At 36.9% G+C, this 22,094-nt stretch overlaps 1 protein-coding gene and 1 non-coding gene across 2 annotated transcripts in view; one reads left to right on the top strand and one right to left on the bottom strand.

The window, feature by feature from the left end:
• Positions 1-22,094, bottom strand: part of LOC5568887 (netrin receptor unc-5) — a 472,574-nt gene that overhangs the window by 82,100 nt on the left and 368,380 nt on the right. The window contains exon 9 of the mRNA XM_021845790.1: positions 21,051-21,323. Coding sequence (XP_021701482.1) covers positions 21,051-21,323 — 273 coding nt within the window. The remainder of the gene's footprint in view (positions 1-21,050; positions 21,324-22,094) is intronic.
• Positions 1,310-1,384, top strand: Trnaa-ggc. The gene has a single exon. It is a non-coding gene; the product is annotated as a tRNA-Ala (tRNA).

Below are 22,094 nucleotides of genomic sequence, written 5' to 3'. Positions count from 1 at the left end.
CTTCCACTCCTTCTCCACTGTCAAATTCAGCCTCGAACCGAATGTGGGTAACGCATCCGCTCTCCCCAGCAGTCGGTGGGACTAATTCCACAGCTAACTTTTGCACACTACCCATTCCCCAGGCGGTTCCACAATAATCGACTGGCTTTCTGGGAGAGGTGATAAACTGGAACCTCTAAATGATACCAACTCCAATGTTCGTCCAAACTGGGAGCAGACCGTAGAAATCGGAAAAAAGGAAAAATAATAGACCGAGAGATTCTAATCGGTAAATCTTTCGGCGTCATAACTTTAACGATACAACCTATTAAAGTTGTGTTTTATAATTGTGTAGCTGCATTTCCTGCTTTCCAGACCAGACACCCTCGTTCTCCAAATTTGAAGAATGTTACGATAAACGCGGACGTATTTTTTATAGCCCGAGGGGAAAAACTGTGACATTCATTGATTTTAGGGTGGTGCGATTAAGACAGGGCGAGAGGATTGCCGGAATTAATCGAATTGACTCTTATTCGATTAATAGATACACAATAGACGCCAAGAAATGGTCCATGATACACAAAACTTTTATGTATTCTTTTTATGTTTTATGGTCTTACATTAAGCTTTCCGGGTTTTTGGAACGAACTGATGAGTGAATGTTGTAGTGTAGTGGTAAAATGTTATAATACGCACCCTGTATCTAAGCATTTCCGACAATTTCATACATTTTTTTTTTTTTTGGTTTCATAACAGATAGATAGAAACTGCTTCCCAGCTAGCGTTCTGTGAGCAATTTCACAGATGTTTCTGATATATTTTGTTAAAATTTCTATTTGGCATTCGTATATCGTATGCTACGCACCGATAATGACTTGCACTAGTTACCGGTCGTATACAGGCTTTCTTGACGGCTTATCGCCTCACAGGACGTATATCACCACACCTACAAAGCAGATTGCGGACCTGCTAAGGGATTCTCGGTGTATGTTTATGTGTATCGTTTATGTAGGATATATGACAAATAATGGTCTTTGAATATTCAGTAGGGAAATGAAATCATATTTTTGTAAATTAATTACCTCATTAGGAGTGAAATTCCACGTGTTCGGCTGGGATACGAACCCAGGACTCATGTATGCTAGACTAGCGCTTTATCCATCTCATCCATCTCATACAAACAGTTTCAACACTAAATAAATCGCACTCGCTCTGCACACATGTGTAGTAGGTATATGAGATGAATGGATATGGGTTATGAACGGGGTCTGCGTGATCTTTGGGGATTTGAATTCGAAACTTGTAACCTTCTAAGTTATTGGGCCACCAAGTGACTCGGTAGCTTAGTTGGTAAAGCGCTTGTCTGGCATACAAGAGTCCTGGGTTCGAATCCCAGTCGAGAACGTGATTCTTGTTTCATAATTTCACCTATAATACATCCATCTTTACCACGCGTAATGAGTTATTTAATTTAAAAACTATGCGAATTGGTTGACCGAACAGCTCAATATAAGCGTAGATTTTTGTTTTTTTTTTTATTTAAATTTTTGAATAAAAAGTCATTAAAGAAATTCTAATGAAAACCTTAAAATGCACAATGAGCGATTATCTGGACGGGAATAAAAAAAATGGCTTGATCCGATAGGATTTTCTTATGAATCATTTCATAGCAAACATTCGTATAAGGATATTCCTTCAATATAAGAGCAAGATCTTTTGTAGGTTGATTGAAACGGTATGGCAAAATAACAGTTTCAAAAAAGTAAAGAACTAAACGCAAACGCAAGGTATACGAATTTAATAAAACAAGCTGCTGAGTCCAAATATTTTATACATATCTTTATGCATTACTGAAAAGCATGCTCTGATAGCCAAATAAGAAAATTGATATGAAATATAAAATCGTACTTTTGTTCGGTCAAATGTGAGGATAACACGGAAAAAATGTATTCGATATGTTATAGAAACTTTACTCATCCGACACTTTTTTGTCCCAATTTATCCCAGGCTAATATTGTTTGAGAAGGGTATTGTAAAATGTGAATTCAAGGTTTGTGAAAAATTTAGCTTGTGAAAAATTTAGCTGTAACTTGTTGCATTTTTGGCATCTTTGTTCTTTCCCTTCATGTGGTTTTAGTTTGGCATGTAGGCACATCTTACAAATCGCCCACGACGAAGAGAACAAAACGCCCAAAGCTACGTGTGTTTCCTTATTTTGACTTTTTTTCATTTAGGGGCTTTCGACATTTTCAAAATTCAATGAGAATGATCTTGACGAGATATAAATAAAAATGAAGTGGTGTTTGTATGTCACGAAATGGCTTGAGAACGGATGAACGGATTGAAGTTAATTTTTCATAGTTGCACTCGAAAAGAGATGTGACGTGATAGTGCGAAGAAAAACTTTGAGAAACTATCCAAAATAAGCGGTGAAATGGGAGAAGACTAATGTGTCATTTTGTATGGGGATTACATGAAGGTTTACAACATTCTACTTTATGGCAAGGCGAAGTTTGCCGGGACCACTAGTTAGTAATAGATATCATCGCCAGTATGGTTGCTGTAGTTCGGAAGTAAATCAGCATTGCAATACTTATATGCTGATCAGTGCTGTAAACATTCGACACTTTGCTCGATGTTCGTTTCTTTACCCTGGCCAGCAGTCATTTTATTTTTCTGCATTCATACACTACCGTAACCTCTCACACACAGCACGAGTGGTAGAATGAACTTTGAGAAACACATAAAAGTGTCAATTGAATGTCGTCTGATACGATGACATTTGCATAAATCATAAGATTTGCATGGAATTCATAGGATCATAAACAACAGAAAAAGTTTGATCTTGTTTTTTTATGTGAATGCGACACACATACAGTGAAAGCAGCGTTAATTATAAAAAATAAAAAAACAAAACCATGACGTTTTCTAGCGAAGCTATTGTGGTCAGAGGCATTCAATTGACATTTTTCTTTCCGACATTCGTTTTATCGCTCGTGTTGTAAATGTTTAAGGGCAGCACTGCCGATTATCAATCAAAACGTGTCGTCTACCGCGATTGCTAACAACATTGATACAAGTATAATTGTCCTCTGTTACAAAATGGAAAATGCGTGTTATGCTTTTATAATACAGGTATGTAACGTTTTCGTTTTTGTCAATTTCCGATTTCTTCAACAAATTATTCTTTTTTATCGACATAAAAAAAGGATTTTTTTCTGAATGCTATACAATGCCGTATTCTGAAGCAATCCAAGTGTATTTCAAATGCTTCAGGTTTGAATTTTCGACATTATGTCAGCTTTGACCATACGTTAACTCCTACAGCCTTCAATTTGAAATGCATCGTTCACGTCCGCTATCCAATAAGAGTTTTCAAATTTCAACAGTGGTCTCGTTTTTGCAACAACTGAAGATTGCGATTAGTTGAATACGTGCTTAAGGATGTGAACCATTTCACCTATTCGTCCAAAGCTGACATTTGGTTACTTATTTTCCCCTCAAATGAATAAATTGAACTCCGTGGCGATACTTTTAACTTTCACAGGCAAATGGTTAATTTCATTTCAACTGAAATAGAAATAACAATTAAAAATTTAAACTGTAAAATTTAAACTTAGAGTTAAACAAATTGAATAGAATACGCAATGGCCCTTTTTCATACAATATGATCAAATTTAGAATACACCGTGTCCAATATATTCTCATACACTTTTTCTTTTCTTTGGTATAACTTTACTGATTGTAGGATAATCCAATGTTTAAGTATTTCATTGTAGTCTGGTAGTATTATACTAACGTAGAATAGCTTGTTTTATGAATTAGAAAAAAATAATTGCTATGATAAGTGATGAAATGTCCATTGAAGTTGTGTTTTGCACTTAAAATGAATTTTTGTTCATATTGGTCTGGTTAACAAAGTGAAAATCAGAGCATTCACAAAAAAGTTTCAGAAACTTTAAGTTAATCATATTGCGTTTTGAATAGATAAATATTGATAAAATTTAATAAATATATGTGCGATAACTGCAGATTGAAATTGGGCTCTGCCTATGAGCGTGCCGCTGGAAATATTTTTCATAAATTCTTAAGTTGATAAAATAAGTTTATAATTGAAATATTTCCAAAATATTTCCTGTAGTGAATCAGTATTATAACCACTTTCAAAAAATATTATCACCAATGATGTCAGTTAAACAAGCGCAAAGAAATGTTATCTCGAATTTGTATGAGAATATACTGGACACGGTGTAGATCTCGGTTTCTATCGCAGTAAAATGTATTGAAAGAAGTTATAAAAAAAATGTCGACAATCATAATATCGATCTATTCAAATGTTATTTTTAGTAATGACGAAAACAGAACAGGTTGTGTATTCTAAAATTGTTTGTAACAGAAATAAGGGTATTGTCGACACATGTAATGACGAACCATTCAAAGTATGTTTGAAAATTAAAAAAAAAATGTTACGTTGCAATAAAATAATGTCTTACTTTGCCATTCATAATGTCAAACTATTCAATGGTTATTTTTAGCAATGACGAAAACATAAAGGTATATTAACATAAAAGTAGCTTTTCAAACATTAAAATGAATTGTTATAAGCATGAAACGATCTCACCAGTAGTTCATCCTCGGTTGAACACGAAGCTTTTCGCATTTGAACAACACGAACTGAACACGATTGGTCTTGATTCTGTCGCTCGTCCCACCGGAACATGCAACCGAATCAAAAAACCACGCACTACTCTGTTCAAAATCCGTAATAATCTATAAAACTACAAACTTTGATCCGTTCTCACCCCATCGAAGGGGTGAAATTGGGTCAAAGAAACTGCGATTGTGCACATTAGGAACAAAGCAGAAGAATCGTACACTCTTCAAGTTGAATATAAACCATTAAAATTGTACCATTTTCAATCCAAGCCCGGACACTGCACTTTGTATGGGAAAGATTTCACTCGAATTTCACTCACTTTGTATGGGAAAGATTTCACTCACTGTTTTAAAACTTGCCGTTAAAAATATCCCATTTTGAAGAATTGTTTTGATAAACATTTTCTATAGAAAACCATGAAAATTTGCAATGCTCAAATAGTTTTGAAGGCTTTCTAACGGATGAGTAATTTTATTTAATAATTTGACTTTTCTTAGAGCTGTCCAGAACTCGAATCAAAGTATCCGGAATATGAAGCGAAAGTGTGGTTGTGTCCGGAATAAGAATCATGAAGAGACCACACATTTATATTTACTAGAGTTAATTCAAGTTGTGGAATCCATACCTACAAATTTTCCTCGGATTTCAAGTGTTTGCAAGGCTTAATTGCGCTGAGATATTTCAAATATTTTGACCCATCACCCATTTGGGTAAAGATTACGAATCCGCAACTTATAAACCGAAATGTATGACCTTTTCATGATTCTTATTCCAAACGCTTCCTCAATTTGACCTCATATTATAGACACTTTGATTCGATTTCCGGACAGATCATGAAAACTATAATTAAAGAGATGTCTGTTGTAGTCTTAAAACCTAGCTATTAGACAGATGTCTGTCGTAGTTGACCATTCTAAATTTTCAGAAATATTGAAAATGCTTATTTAAACGAGTCTCCATATTGGGAGCAAGTTATGCAAGTTCAAAATTTGACATTCTCAATATTTTAAGAAATCACAGAGAGGAGATGCTTACTAAGGGAGGTTTCATAACAATCACACGTTAATTCTCGAAATCTAAAAAGTCATATGAGTGATTCCAAGCAACAGCACCAAAATTTGGTAAATTTTTAATTCATTTTTTTCTATTGAGCTGAAACTTTGCACAGTTTTCCAGTTCCATCTAAATCGTCATTTTCCGATATCAAATTTTCAAGTTGAGTCACGACTAACTTTTCAAAAGGGTGTATGTGAAAATGGTTAAAAAATATTCAAAAAGCTGCACAGCAAAAACGGTTCGTTCGATTGTTAGACAACTAAAGAAACAAAGTTAGACAACTGAATAAAGATTCCAAAAAAAATACACACAGTAAAAAAACTTTTTTTTTTTGCATTAAAAAACATAATTTTTGACACAAAAACTCAAATATCTCAAAACCCTATCGAAATACCAACGTAATTTTTTGAGGGAAAACGGTCCATTATATTAGCTATCTACCATAAAAATTTGGTGATGGTAAACCAATAAACAAAAAAGTTATGACATTTCAAACATGTCACAATTTTCACTTTTAGTAGAAAAAAAAAATTTTTTTTTCGGTGTAAATTATTACGGGAACCGCAGTTTGTTGCTGATTTTATTGTTAAGGGCCTTGCGTGAATTAAACAAGTCGTTTTCATGTATTCATTAGTATTATGTATATTATATGTATAAATATTATGTATATGTATAAATATTATATGTATATGTATATATGTATAAATTAAAATGAATTAACAGATTACACGAAAATAAAATTTTTTTTACCAGGATATTTTTTTTTAGAGTATGGTCGATGAGTTTCTAAATGTATATATAAACTTTAAAAGTTTTGGATTTGGGTATGCGTTATGAGATCATGAAAACATTTTATTAATACTTATTTATTTATTTATTGTTATTCAATTTTTTACAATATCGAACACTTTTGCATCATTATCAGTACAGTTCGAGTATAGTTTTGCTTTAATTTTATTTTCTGACAATGGAATGAAACAGTCAAATTTTTGGGTTCCTTGGATCGTTTTCGCGTTATTATATTGCTCGCTGAGCTCTGATGCCGTTAATTCGTACTCTTCAGTAGTAGTAAAACAAAATGATAGTTTTGTTAAATCTTCTTCTTTTCTGCGATTCACCCAATCAAATAGTTCTTTTGCAGTTTTAATTGGATGCTCACGTTCTTTGGCTAAACTTGCTCTTGTGGCCATGCGCTTTATGGTTCCTCCAATAGCATCACAAGGACCTTTGCCATGTGACGTAGCAAAGAAATGCCATTCTGCATCAATTCCGTACTTTGATTTAAATTGACATAGGCTCGAAAAATTCTTACGGTTTTTGTACTGCGATGCTGCTCCATCAGACATGAAATATATCTTTCTGATTTCTTTATCCTTATCAACGCGTAAAAAGTTAATCATTTTGGCAATGAACAAATTTACAGATACTGAGTCGTGTCTTAAATCTTCGGAAATTACAATAAAACTAAAATGTTCAATTTGCGTACTTCCATTGAAATAAATAACGAATGGATGAATTGTAGCTTGTTGTACGTTCCAGTGATGGGACTGCACTTCATCTTGCAATACAAAGCTATAGTTTTCAGAAAAATCACAAATGACTAAAAATTCACCATCTTGCAATGTATTTTTCGTATTTTATAAAAAGCGGGATTGCTCTGTTTTAATAAAGTCGTAAGGAATTAAACTTACTAATTTCAAGCAAAAAAATGACACAAACTCATCTACAGGTTTTACAATAGTTTCTAGGTCACACCTATCCGTGGTCACCCATTGCTCAAATGATAACTGATCAATATAATTTTCTTCAAACTCAGCGAATAAAGTATTTTCCAATGATGAAGAATCTGGACAATCCGAACAAGATCGTAGATAGCAATTTGATGTTGTATTTTCACACAAAAGACTACCAGTTAACATTTTAATATCCTTTGATAAATTGATTCTTTTCAAACTATGTAAGATTAGGTTAATATTTTCGTGTATTGTGCACACACAAACATTATGTGTTCCTGAATTGGATAGAAGCTTGCATTGCCTTGGACGAAGGCTTGCAAATAAGGAAAAACCTACCTAAATATTTTCGTTAATTTCCTTGAAGCGTGTATACGCTTCTTTCAAAGTAGTCATCATTAATCGTTTTTGGATTGCTTGACGCTTTCCATCTTTTTTTACAGATACATAATCTTTTTGGCCAGGCATAGCTCTACTTACTTCATCGTCTTCAAAATATTGAATTATTTTTTCTTTTGTCTCATCTGTTAATGAAGTACTCGACCTAGCATTTTTGGTTGCAAGACAGTTATTTTTGAATTGTTTTGCCTCTTTTGCTGTATTTCTATTGGTTTTGAACTCATCAATAGACCACGAGCTTGGCAGCATCGACAAAATCAATAATTTTTCTTTCCTTGTCGTGGCTAGATTCGAGAACCTTTCCTTCATATTCATAATTACCTCATCGTAGTCTGTATTTTCCACATCCTCAGGTCCTAAATTGAAGAGGTTGCTTCGTACAGCTTCGTTGATTTCACGGTATTTTTTCTCGGGATAATTGACGTAACCCATCTTCGTCCATTTAATCGGAGTCACTTTTATTCCAGCTATCCCTTCGTTGAAGCGTTCGATGTTGACCTTCTGGATGCACTCATCTTCTGATTGATTTGTTGAAACAGATGTCGCTGATGGTACCGTGGCAAGACTATCTGCACTTGGTACTTCTGGTAACTCCTCAGTTGTTGTCGGTGCATCTAGTAATTCCTCAGTTGTTGTTGTTTTCGAACTTCCTGCAACCTGATCCACCGATGATGTACAGATTGCCCGTTTGTCAACGTTTAAACAGCAGGACGTACAAATGCGTAAATTTGTATTCAATGTAGACATTGGAGCATAACCAGCCGCTTTCAGTTTATCTATGGTGCTTTCGGTGAGATTTCGTAGCTCTTTCGAACACTTTTTTTCTGCAAACGGCCTGCAACAGTTGAGAAAGCGACTACTCATGTTGCTCGTTAGATTTTAATAAACAAAATCACTTTTAAGTTTTTACTGACTAGTTTGGTGTCGTTTGCTTGACTGAAGAAAAATTTTACAATTAAATCTTTTATAACCATAGTGGTAGTATATTTTTAGCTTTTTCGTGAGTATATTCATGGTATGTACCTATCATGTTTTTGATGTTGTTGAAGTTACTCGCTTTCTCCTAAATATGATTAACAAAGTCTATTCTCTACCAAGGCGGGTCTATACCCAGATGTAATCAGATTTTAACTTTGTGGAGAAAACCAACGCCGAGAAAACCGACCTGCTTTACGTATACTAGATCACCTGGGTATAGACCCGCCTTGTTCTCTACGAGGTAAACTTTTTGCAGGTAAACTAGTCGTATACCTGTATAGAAAACTTTTTTTGTAGCTTTTGTCTTCAATATTAGATTTCTTATAGGTTTCTTTTATCAAAAGGTTTCAACACTATTGAGAGAATTTTTCTTCAGTTACGTACAATAAAAAATATGACACTATCAAGACTTTAGATCACAACACTGGATCGCATCTAACTTTCTAATAGATGCTATAATAGTTATGAATAATTAAATAAAATATCATGAAAACAACTTGTTAACCTCATGTGGTACTCTTAACAAAAAATTCAGCAACAAACTGCGGTCCTAAAAAAATTAACAATGAAAAAAAAACAAATTCACTAAGTGTCAAATTTGTGAAATATTTGAAATGTCATAACTTTTTTGTTTATTGGCTTACCATCACCAAATTTTTATGGTAGATAGCTAATATAATGGACCGTTTTCCCTCAAAAAATTACGTTGGTATTCCGATAGGGTTTTGAGATATTTGAGTTTTTGTGACAAAAATGATGTTTTTAATGCAAAAAATTTTTTATTTTGTTGTCTAACTTTGTTTCTTTAGTTGTTCAACAATCGAACGTACCGTTTTTGATGTGCAGCTTTTTGAATATTTTTGAACCATTTTCACATACACCCTTTTGAAAAGTTAGTCGTGACTCAACTTGAAGATTTGATATCGGAAAATGACGATTTGGATGGAACTGAAAAACTGTGCAAAGTTTCAGATATTTTTGAAATGGTCGAGCAGAATCGACTTGCATGCCTCCGTGGAATCCCTCATATGATCTTTTTTCATGGAACGGCTATATGAGTAACAATAGAAACCATTCAAATACTACTGACTCATTTATTCCTAGAATCATTCATTATTTTCGAGCACCATTTGATGCGTCCAACATCTCCTTCGGATATAATTTTGAGGTAATACGAAATTCCACCACAAAGCCTCAAATACAAGCCAATAGCGTCACTTGGATGATGCGGGAAGGATTTGCTCGATTAACGACTGTCGGAATCCTTTCCTCCATCACCATTTGTACCACCACACTTACATCCTCTTATTGCCTTCCATCCCATACGCATCCCACCCTCAGCTTCCCTATCGAGATGACTCATCTATCACGGCCTGCCATTAGCGGCATTGATCTTCGATGACGGCGGCAATTCAGCGAAACATTTCGTTACGTTCGAACGACTTAATTTCCTATCCGGTTGCACACATAAAAGGCAGCATCCTCGTTCTAGACAACCGCTCAGTGCCTTGGTTACGACGATGACGCACAGAGGAGTAATTTGGGTCTAACAAGGTCAAAATTATGATGTGCCTTCAATGATCTTCGCATGCCCAAATATTCCCAAGAAAAATGGGTTGAGCTTAATTACGGTTAAATTAGGAGCAGGACAGGACAACTATAAGCGTTTCTCTTTCACTACCCAAGTAGCACAACTGCTTAAAAATGTTCAAAATATACATATTTCTCACAGCTTCGCAGTTTTGTTTCGAACTTGAATTTGTTCTAAGTTACTCCCCTGTGCGACGCAGTGACTGTGGCGGGGGTGGTGATGGTACGGAAGAATATACTGCAATGAGTTCCTTTTTCCTGCGCCGCGACGTTTTCTCCATTGATATTAGCTTGCTTTCCGCCGCACCATTATTCGATTGCTGCAATCAATTCAATAGCACGGCGTGCGGCGGCAGTAGCAATTCATTGAATGGTTCACTCTTCTACAACACAGTCGCAGTCAGTGGTTGATGGTGGTTTTGAGATGTTCCTACATTAGCAATAGAAAGAGTAGTACACTGTAAGCTCCGTTTATGCAATACGTCAAGAGTATATCAATAAAACTTTGCGTAAATGGAATCATTTCGTGAATGGAATTCTTGGGGCCTTCCTGAGCCGAATGGTTAGAGTTCGCGGCTACAAAGCAAAGCCATGCTGAAGCTGTCTGGGTTCGATTCCCGGGCGGTCCAGGATCTTTTCGTAAAGGAAATTCCCATGACTTCCCTGGGTATAGAGTATCATCGTACTTGCCTCACGATAAACGAATGAGAAAATGGCAAAGAAACCTCTCAATTAAAAACTGTAGAAGTGCTCATTGAACACTGAGATGAGAAGTAGGCTCTGCCGCAGTGAGGATGTAATGCCAAAAAGAAGAAGAATAAGTAGCATTGCAAGAAGGTTACGTAAATTAAATTAGCGTGAAAAAAAAATCACCTAAATTTTGGTTCTATTGTAGCAAGCAACCAATGCCATGGAGGGCACGAAGCGAAACGATTACCAGGACACAGAGAAAAATCACAACCTTCTTTACCCGTTACGAAACACTGACTGTGGGTAAGGTACTGTCTGCCTATTTGCAACAAAATAGAAAGAAACCCAGGGCGGTGTGAGTGAATTCTGCGTCTTTCTTTGAATTCCTCGAACAAGAAAAAAGAATGATAGCTAATAGCCAGCAGCGGGATGAGGATCGGGATAATTGCCGTGCACAGTTTCCCCGAGTAGACTGAAGTTTTTCCACTTGGCATTACCCTTAGTTTTCCCGATTTCAGTGCTGCAGATTGCCCCTCTATCGGAGGCTAGAAATCTATTTATTACCGTCGTGATGTACACGCGAAATGATACAGCCAGTGGTAAATGTTGTTCGATTCTTGCAGTTTTCCGCGCATTACGTGCATTGTTGAAGGGAAATCCGAGCAGTCGTTGATACTAAAATGAAGCTTAGTTTTATCTAGAATATTATTTTGAAAAGCTTAGGTATTGAAAGTACTACGTCTACTCTTGGTGCATATCGAATTTTTTTCAGAAACTTTCATTATAAACAAGTAGATTCACCAGTTCTCTAATTGCAATATCTATGAACAAAACCTAGAACAATATAATGTATTAGATCCTTACATAGAAATACAGAAAACATAAAATTTGAATAAAAAAAAAGACACGCACACCATCTTCAGCCATTTAGCTGCACAGACTGTAACTTAACACTAGACAACGGACACACATGCTCCAGTGGCACAGCTGAGAAACATTCCTGACGAAAAGTTTCACCCCAGCAACACACATGTTATAATTGTGTATTATCAACTTAAATATGACCAAAATAAGTCATATATAAGTTGATAATACACAATTATGACATGTGTGTTGCTCGGGGCGGTGGCTGAATCGGGAATCGAACCCACACCCCTTGACACGATGCTGCCGACACTAACCGCACGGCCACGAGGCCCACAATATAAAGAAAATGTTCAAAATTTGAAAACAAAACAGGTATTCTTCTTGGCATAAATGTTCCTACTGGACGAAGCCTGCTTCTCAGCTTAGTGTTTAAAAAGCACCTCCACAGTCAGTGAGAGCATTCTTTACGGAAATTGCCATTTTTGCATTCGAATATCGTAAAGCAGGTACTCTATGTCCAGGAAAGTCGAGGAAATTTCCATTAAGAAAAGATAATGGAGCGATGGGGAATCGAACCCAGACACCTTCTTCATGGCTTTGCTTTGAAGCCACGGAGTGAACCACTTGGATAAGGCCACACGATATCTTCTTCTTCTTGGCATTAACGTCCCCACTGGCACAGAGCCAGCTACTCAGCATAGTGTACTAAAAGCACTTCCACAGTTATTGGCTCTGTCTAATTGGGATATAAAGCCAGAATAAAGAATAAGGTTTGCTGTGTACCGTTCTAAAGCCATTTTGGTATTATTTCTGTATTTTGCTTCACTCGGGAGGAACCTCCTAAATCTGAAGGGCAACTATCTGCTATGGAAGAAGAATATCCTATCGGAAAAGGCAACTTGCATTCCACATTTCTTCTCTGCCCAATAGAGTTCCAGCGTTCAAGCTAAGACTGCAGTAAAGAGAATAATAAGCCTTCTTGCCTTTGAATGGAAAAACAGGGAGATATACGAATTCAATTCAACACCAGGAAGCGGAATCACTTTCGTTTGTTACAGTCGGAAGGATCGTTGCCAGGTCCAAAGCCGAGTGCAGAAACTAAGACTTCACGTGTACGGGAAGTGGAAATCATTTCAAATAGCTGGAATTTACTTCGGATAATTGGTATCTGCTGGTGGCATTGCAAGGTACGGAGCTTCTTTTACGTGTAAGAGATCCAAATTGAAGGTTGCACTATTGTTGGTTCAAATAATGGGGCTTTAAAACAGCGCTTGCAAACTTGTATTAGTTTAAATGTTGGTAATACTACTTCTTCTTTATGTTGGAGATACAGAAACTATATCAAGTTGAGACGATCTTGCTTTTGCCATTTGTTCTTTCAAAATCAATTCTGCCATTTCATTTCAAGTTGATTCAAGAGGGAACGATACTTTTATTTTATTATTTCTGAGTGGAATCGTAAACGGTTTTCTGTTTAACTTCTTTTTTATAATGTTATAAAAACATGAGGTCCAAAAAAATGTTTGTGATTGAAGAACTAAATGGGTTTGCCATAAATCCTAAACAAAAGCTGTTGAACAAAGTTAAACAATACTGTTCGCTAAATAAATATCCTTATTTTTTATGAAGAAACTAGTTGACCCGGCAAACCTTGTTTTGTCCCACAGTAGTGGTTTGATAATGAAAAAAAAAAACTACTAATAAGAGTATGTTTTCTATCCCTGTTTTTTTTTTTAAATTTTCTTTTCAAGTTCTTTGACTTTTTGTAAACACATGTAACCAACTGTTTTCATGGTTACAATTCAACCATAGTTTTCAGCTTAAACAGCTTGAATTTGTTTAAATAAATTGTATTTTTTGTAAATATTATTGTTAGTAAATGTTTAAATATAAAATTAATGTTTGTGATCCGTTTCCATAAACGTTTGAGTGACATTAATTATATATTTATTAGCCTATGTTGGTGCCAATATTCTCTTTTAATGTTAATATTATTTTCGTTGATTGTTTATATTATTTGTCATTTTGTTATTCCATTTGAAATATTGTTAAATTAAAATTAAAATTAAATTCCTTAAAATTATGTTGCAACATTACAAGAAGAACTTGCATACAACATATTCAAATTTGAAATGGCACCAACTGAATGAATGTATACCCTCGTCGTTTGTATGGAGAAATTTCAACCAGCATCAACTGTCATCAACGCTCTGGGGTGGTGCAAGGACCATCGGAACGGATATGACATGGAGATGATGTGGCGGATTTTTGGGATCTGGAAAGATATATAAGACCTTGGGACCCCCAAGCGTCCTCTTGTAATTTGTGATTTGGCCCGGAGGAACGAAGACAGCGGCAGCGTTCGTCACATAGTGAAGTTCAGTGACCACGCGTTTCGGAAACGTTAAAGTTTTATCTGCTATCGGTTAGTGAAGCCACACGAAATAGTTAATTCCGTAACCGATTCGTCGAGTGGGATTAGTGTGGACTAAAAGTTAAATCCAGTGGTTCCAGAAAACTGAAACCGTACGCCGTACGTAGCGAGTGCAAAAGGTCGTGGAAGTGCTTGCCAGAAGCGGTACTGGCATAGTGTGTGTCGATCAGTTTAGACACGAACAATAGAACCACTGGAGAAAAACCGTATTTGATCCCGACCGAATCGTTAAATCCCACTCGACTAGCTAAAGACACTCGCGAAACCAAATGTGCACACGGTACCGTTCCCCGGGCCCAAAACTGAAGTGAAACGCCAGGCCTACCGTTACACGGGCCGAGTTGCCGCAGAAAATCGGGACTCCCTGTCCAAATCGTAAAGGGATCCGGTTGAAACCCCTCGCCGGCTGCGTCCGTCCCAGCATCACCCCTCCACCGTGAAGCGTCTCCCAGTGGAACATGTCGACCAACGAGCATCACATCGGCCGCAACGATCATTCACAGTGGTTAACAAGTGAATAAAATGCGCAAGTAAAAAAAAAAAACATAATTTAAGCTTTTTTTCTTTTAAAGTGCCTGGTCCCCACAATTCAAGCTGCCATCTTTTTTGTTGTTAGTCTTTGCTCATGGTTTAGTTTATGTGCTGAAAACTGTCGGTAAGTGGGTTGAAAGTTCACCTAATGGGTTGAAGTTTCTCCTCAGATCGCCCAAATAACACGACCCGTGAAAAGTGTGCTGTGAACCTCTGTTTAGTGGAAAACAATACAGAGCAGTGGAGCTCAAGCCTACAGGGATTCCCCACCACACTTCGTTATACTATCACACAAACACGTCGGAACACTTTAAAAGACACTGACACGTTAATGCTTCCAGTGAGCATTATGCCCTTTGAAGGAAGCACCACACTAGACAACGGACTAGCATGCAACGCCCAGTGGCACTGTCCGAAAACATTCCTCACGAAAAGTTTTCCGGCCTCCGATGGGAATCGAACCCACACTCCCTAGCTCGATGCGGCTAAATGCCTGGTGACACTAACCGCTCGGCTACGAAGCCCACAAAAGACAACACGTTGGAAATCTTCAAGAACCTAACTGTAAAAAAATCAGTTAAATCCGTTGACTTGTTCTTAACTTATTTCGTGACATACAAATACCATTTCATTTTTATTTACATAGATTATATGTTAGTATCTTATACTTTTTTCTGATTGTAGAGCTTCAAAGCTATCAATAAGGAGTGTATCGAAAATAAGCTATCCACATACATTTGCGCATGTATTTGGGATGATTTTTTATGTTGTCATCACTGCGTGCTGTTTGTTTGCCTGTCAGCTTCCGTTTGTTTACTTGTTTGTGCGGTTCAAATTCTTGGTTTCCAAAATGTCGCGTATTGAAAAGGAAGTGAAAAAAAAGGTTCTGGACACACGGCTAAGTGAGAAAGGAATTACTATGCGCAAATTGGCGAAGCGCTTTGGAATTCATCATGCAAGTATTAAAACCATCATCAACAAGTTTGGGGAGCACTATACTTTGGATGAGCTACCAGGAAGAGGCAGAAAACCCGGTTCTTCCAACCCGAAACTGGACCGGAGAGTGGTATCGCTGATCATGAAGCACAAATCTATGTCAATACGTGATTTGGCCAAAATAGCAGAAACAAGTGTCGGAATGATCCAGCGAATCAAGCAGCGGAACCATCTGAAGACCTACAAGAAGCAGAAAATCTCGAAACAAAGTGCAGAACAGAAGAAGCGAGCAGCAACAAGGGCCCGGAAGTTGTACTCGCGTCTTTTGCAGCGTCCGAATGCATGCGTTTTGATGGACGATGAGACCTATGTAAAGGAGCACTCAAAAACCCTTCCTGGTCCACAATACTTTACTGCCATCGTAGGGAGGATGTAAGCGATGTGGACAGGTCGATTCAAGTGGAGAAATTTGGTCCAAAAGTGCTGTTATTGCAAGCAATATATACCTGTGGTTTGAAGTCGACAATTTTTTACACTACCGGAACTATAAATGCGGAAATCTATCGATCTGAGTGTCTTCAGAAGAGATTGCTGCCTTTATATAAGAAGCATAGTACCCCTCCACTGTTTTGGCCGGATTTAGCGTCGGCTCACTATGCTAAAACTACTCTCAATTGGCTTGCGGAAAACGGTATAGATTTTGTTTAGAAAAACATCAATCCAAATTGCCCTCAGCTTCGACCCATCGAACGTTACTGGGCAATCGTGAAGAGGGTCTTCAAGAAGACTGGTAAAGCAACTGGGAACATGCAGTAATTAAAAAAAATTGGGCTCAAGCGTCCAAAAAATGTGATGCAACTCTTGTCTGGAACATGATAAAAAGTGTTCGATCAAAAGTTCGAAAGTTCGTAAATAGTTATTTATGCAACAAGTTGTAAAATGATGATTTTTTCAGCACGAGTTGTACATTTATCCAACGACGCTCGCCGAGTTGGATAAATACAACGAGTGCTGAAAAAATCGAGTTTTGCAACGAGTTGCATACAACATTTTTTGCTATTTCGAAAAATGCCGTTTCAACTCGATGAACTCTAAAAGCACAAACAAACATTGCAAGAGAACCAACATGGACTTGAGATTTCTAACGCGTCATACAATTTATTTTTAATTTTCATACAAAAAATCTTACCATGGGGGGAGGGTGGGTCGAAAAACCTCGAAAATTGTCTTACGTAATTAATGGACCGCCCCTAAACCTTGTACAATACAGGATCAGTTTTTTGTTTGAATAAAATATCATTTTTTAACATGATTAGAAAGAAAACTATGTAAATAGCTTATTTTCGTTACACTCCGTAATATTCTAACAATATCTGACACCAGATCACTCTAGTAGTTTATCTATTATAGGCGTAATTTGGTGAAATATCATTATTTTATGTCCAATAAAAAAAGTAAAACAAAAAACTTGTTCAAAATTGGCTAAAGCTACTCAAGAAAGTGTGTTTGTATAACAGAAAGCAAACTTAGGGATGGTACACAAATTATTTCAACTTTTTTGTCAACCCCTCCCCCCATGTCACGGTTTTTGTATGAGCCCTCTGAAAATTTTGTAATGCTTGTCTTGCCCCCCTCTTGGAGCTTGACGTAATTTGTGCATGACCCCTTATGAGGGGGTGGAATTATGTGCCTTCTCTAAAATGTATGAAACTGGTTCATATGAAACGTCAATTATACCAAACGGTTGGTGACTCCATGTTTGTCCATGGAATGTTTAAGGGATTCCTCTAGTAAATAAATATTGATTTTTTATGGATTCATTTTGTGTCTTGTTCCACAGAGTCTTGGGTTTGAATGGCACATATACTGGAGACTGCTTTGGAAATTTACATTTTACAATTGCGTATCCCTACTTACAGAAGCTTCATTGAAACAAACAAACGCTTTGTAATACAACCATAACACCAGAATTTATGATGTTTAAACTATTAAAATTGTTATGTCCATAAATTGAGTTAGTAAGTGGTTAAGAAATTAAATCGGCTTTGTTGAGGCATATAAAAAAACAGTTAATTATATTTATTTTTCATAATGTATGAATTTGTAAACATCTCAAAACAGCTTCCGGTAGTGAAATACTTCCTTATTGAAATTAAATCGGGGGTGACCCATTTCGCATAATGGACGTTTCACATAAAACAGTTTCATACAAGAACAGGTAGCATTTTAGAGAAGGCACATAATTCTCATTATGCCAAATGTCCATATGCAAAAAGTCCTTATGCGAAAAGTCTTTATGCGAAGCGGTTCCGGGTAATTTGGCCAAATGCCGTTTGACGGAGCACCAACCGAATGACGTTTGGCCAAAATTGAAAACAATAGTGAACTACTGTTAGCATGCGTTTGTTATGAATTTCTAAGCTAAATTTCAAAGAACAGCTTATTCTTAAAGGTTGAAAATCTTTGATATACAGATCTTTAATGTTAATTCAAGGAACAGTCAATGCTGAGAGAAGAACATCCTAAATGTAAGCAATTATTCACTTCTCTGCTAGCGGTAATTGCTGCCAGCATAGGTTTTCACATTGAGTTTGTAGTCAGCTTTGACAGTTGACAGCATCGATTTGCTTCAATCATTCTGATTTGGTAAATTCAATAATTTCTAACTTTTGGCTTTTTCTTTTCACATCGGAGAAACAGTGAGCTTCTTTAGCGTCAGTGTTCACACGTTGCATTCATAATTTTGGAGGATAACGACATCTCACCTAAGGTAACACTTGTGCGAAAAAAAAAACATTTTAATAAGTCTCTTTATGAACGTATTACAAGCTATAATTCCAAAAACTATGAAAAATATTAAAATATGAATGAACAGAGTATGTTCAAAAGAAGGAAAATTCCATTTTGAAAATTTGAGCAAGTGCAGGGACACCGTTGGTATCCCAGAGATGAACCATCAACTTACAGTCTTGACGGAAGTTCACAAATTCGTCCTAAATGAACAGATTGTTTAAATTATATTCTTGGGGTACTTATATAGCGACGAACATGAGGTCCCGCCAATCAATTAGCTGATCAGCTATTCGCCACACTTATCAATCCTTCACATCATTATTGAAAAAAATGGATTATTTTTTTTTGTTCGTAATTTGGCCAAACGGCATTCGGCCATATGGCGTTCGGCTAAACGACATTCGGCCAAACGGCCACTGAAAATTTGATGTATTTACTGGCGAGTATTTTGTCGGTAGGTTTGAAGGTTGGCGGCGCGTTTCGTTGTCCATAAAACAGACAATATTTATTATTTTCCCGATTTTCCTAACGGACCGGTTTTTCAATCTAGTATTCTTTGAAATTATGTTCTTTCTCTCGATCTCTCTATACCCCGATGGTCCCTTCAATATCGAGATGTGGAGAGTCGACTATGTAACGAACTGTACAAAGCTGCCAAAAAGAATGAAATGTTACTCAGCCTTAACCCATTACCTTTCTACTGAGCTATAGCGACTAGAGAGCTATAGAGAGAGAGATATGAATCAAACCCTTTTCTATGTTTTTAAAGGTTACTATTACTTCCGACACTGCGACGTCAATATTATTTGAACGTTTTAGTTATTGTAATCTTGCTCTTAGAAATTTAATTTCGTTTTTAAATTTTAATTTTTATTAAAGCTTATCAAGTCAGCTTGTTATGCCACGGCTATATGCCGAGAGTTGATTGAATTAATGGAACTGAGGGCCATCAACCGAGTCAGATCCCGCAAATTTACATATTCATGCCAATTAAAACCTATCAAAAGCATGATAATCAATTTACCTGGCGCAATGATCCATTTTATGTATTCCCATGATGAGTTCATTTCCATCGGACTAATTAACGTTATTAAATTTATAATATGCCTTCGGAAAATCCTGGTTTGTGCTAATGCAATTGTATATTCGTATGAGGTAATCTAGAAAGAAACCATCATCGCTTGATAACTGGTTCAGGAAGAGGTGGGTAAAGGGCGAGCGGTATAATGATTGCAACAAGTTAGATTCCACTGAACGGTCGTAAATTTGATTCGATCAGAACATTGTGCCAAATTTTTGCTCTTCGTGTACCCTTGCTGCAGTAGGTTAAAAATGCTCGCAAGGTCCATACTGGCCATGTTCGCATAGTCGGCGTAAGCGCCAATATGATCAATATGATCAATACGTCAATCATGCAAATATGGGCTCCATGTCCTCCATATCCGATGCATTTTGGTGCTGGTGGCGGATCATGCACAAGGCTTATCACAGCCAGGTATGCTCCACAGTTCACAATCAATGCCTTTTCAATTTCATTCAATTCAAATTAGCCGCTCGCGGACCGTGATATGGTTCGCTTTTTCCAGGTTGAACTACGCGGACTTAAGTTGGATTTTTTACATGCAGTTGAAAATGTACTTTTTTAGTTTCCGCATGCCGTCCGCGTATATGTGTGAGTCAGTAAAGCATGGTGTTGAAATTTAATTTTGGGTTAAAGATGAAAAAAAATGTTTTAATATTGATTAATCCGTAAACACCCTAGATGATCTTGTATTGCTAAAACTATTACAACTTGGTGGTTTTCTAACAATTGCATGTTACATTTTGCTTAACTAAGAGAAGTAACCTTCTCCTCATGTTTGTAAGACTTATTGAGCTGAAATCGAATTCAGATTAACTTCTGCGGTTAATCCTTTAGGTTGCACATGGCATGTTTTTGGTAATAGTTACATTGAAATCTTAAATCACGACTGAATATGTCACTAAGAACATATCTTATGGTTTCAAAGTATAATAGTTGAATTCTCCTTTTAATGTCTACAAAGGCCGAGCAAAATATAAATCCATTCCGGCACGTTGAAACCAAACGGTCATGCATTCGTTATATGACTCAATTAATGAATATTGATATTTTTACGCTTCATGAATATCAATTAGTACCCAACCGATGCATCTCATAAATGCGAACGCAATATGAATGAGCACATTATACTTTCAGCACACAGCGAGAAAATTGCAGCCCTTGCACCGGGAGAGAAAATTAATACAATCAACACAGATTTTGGCACCACGCTTGGTACCAATCCGCATCGACTGCCCACATTGATTTATTGAAATATGATAAGGAAATTAAACGCAAAAAGAGCGCAAACCCAATCGCGCACCGCAAACGAAAAAATCCACTTACCTGTCTCATCAATTTTGCATTCACCACCTCGGCACACAATCGACTGAATGTCCTTTCCGGGGCAACCGAAACCGCTGCTAGTACTTCCTGCTCCTCCTCCGTCGTCCTGCTCAATAGTCGTTCGATCGTCCATCAGGGCAGCCAACTGTTGATGGTGCTTGACCAGGGTTTTGTCGTAAAATTCCAGATTCTGAGTGCGGCAGACGCGGCGTCGAACCTGGACGCACTTGCTCGTGCAACCGCTCCACGTCGACCACGCGGACCAGCGACGAACTGTAAAATAGAAACGAGTATAAAACAGTGTGAGCGGTCAATTATGGCTCTTAAAGATATTACCGAATACCGGTCTTATTATTGCGTTTTTTATATATATTTCGAAATATGGCTAAATAAACAATTGTTTATATGCTGTGTACCCTGTGTAACACAGGTTAAGAGACACAAGATTGATTCTGTTGATTAGTTCTTTCTGGGCACGGACCTGGTGTTGTGGTTAGAACACACGCCACTCACGCCGAGGACCTGGGATCGAATCCCATCCCCGAGATATTTGCTAATAATTTCAATGACGATATCCTTTGGAAGGAAAGCAAAGCCGTTGATTCCGAGATGAACTAGCCCAGGGCCAAAAAATCGTTAGAATAGATAGAAAAATCAACTTCTTTCTGCTCTTGAAAGTTCTTAAAACTACCAAAAGCAATAAAACAATACTTTTAGTGCTTACAAAACAGTTTTTTTTTTCAGTATCTACCATTGATCCCTTTTCGATCCTTGCTTGGACCTGTGCCTTTGATTTTTTCGAAAACCCTAAAGGAAGTCTTTCTTGAACATCGTCTTAGAAAAAAAAAAACTCTTAGGAGGTCACGTATTCTTTCGTGTATTCACTGAACATGGTTGCAACCACGAACAAAAGGAAAGGTGAATCTCTGAATTCACAACTTTCTTCGAAAAAAGAGGGACAGAGTCCTCCGGAGAAAAACACGTTTCTCCAGAATGCTGATGAAATGGTTAATGTTGCACTTACACAAGGAACCAACCAGATGA

This window comes from Aedes aegypti, chromosome 2, assembly GCF_002204515.2.
Source record: "Aedes aegypti strain LVP_AGWG chromosome 2, AaegL5.0 Primary Assembly, whole genome shotgun sequence".
NCBI lineage: Eukaryota > Metazoa > Arthropoda > Insecta > Diptera > Culicidae > Aedes > Aedes aegypti.
This window is presented reverse-complemented; position numbering and strand designations above follow the sequence as displayed.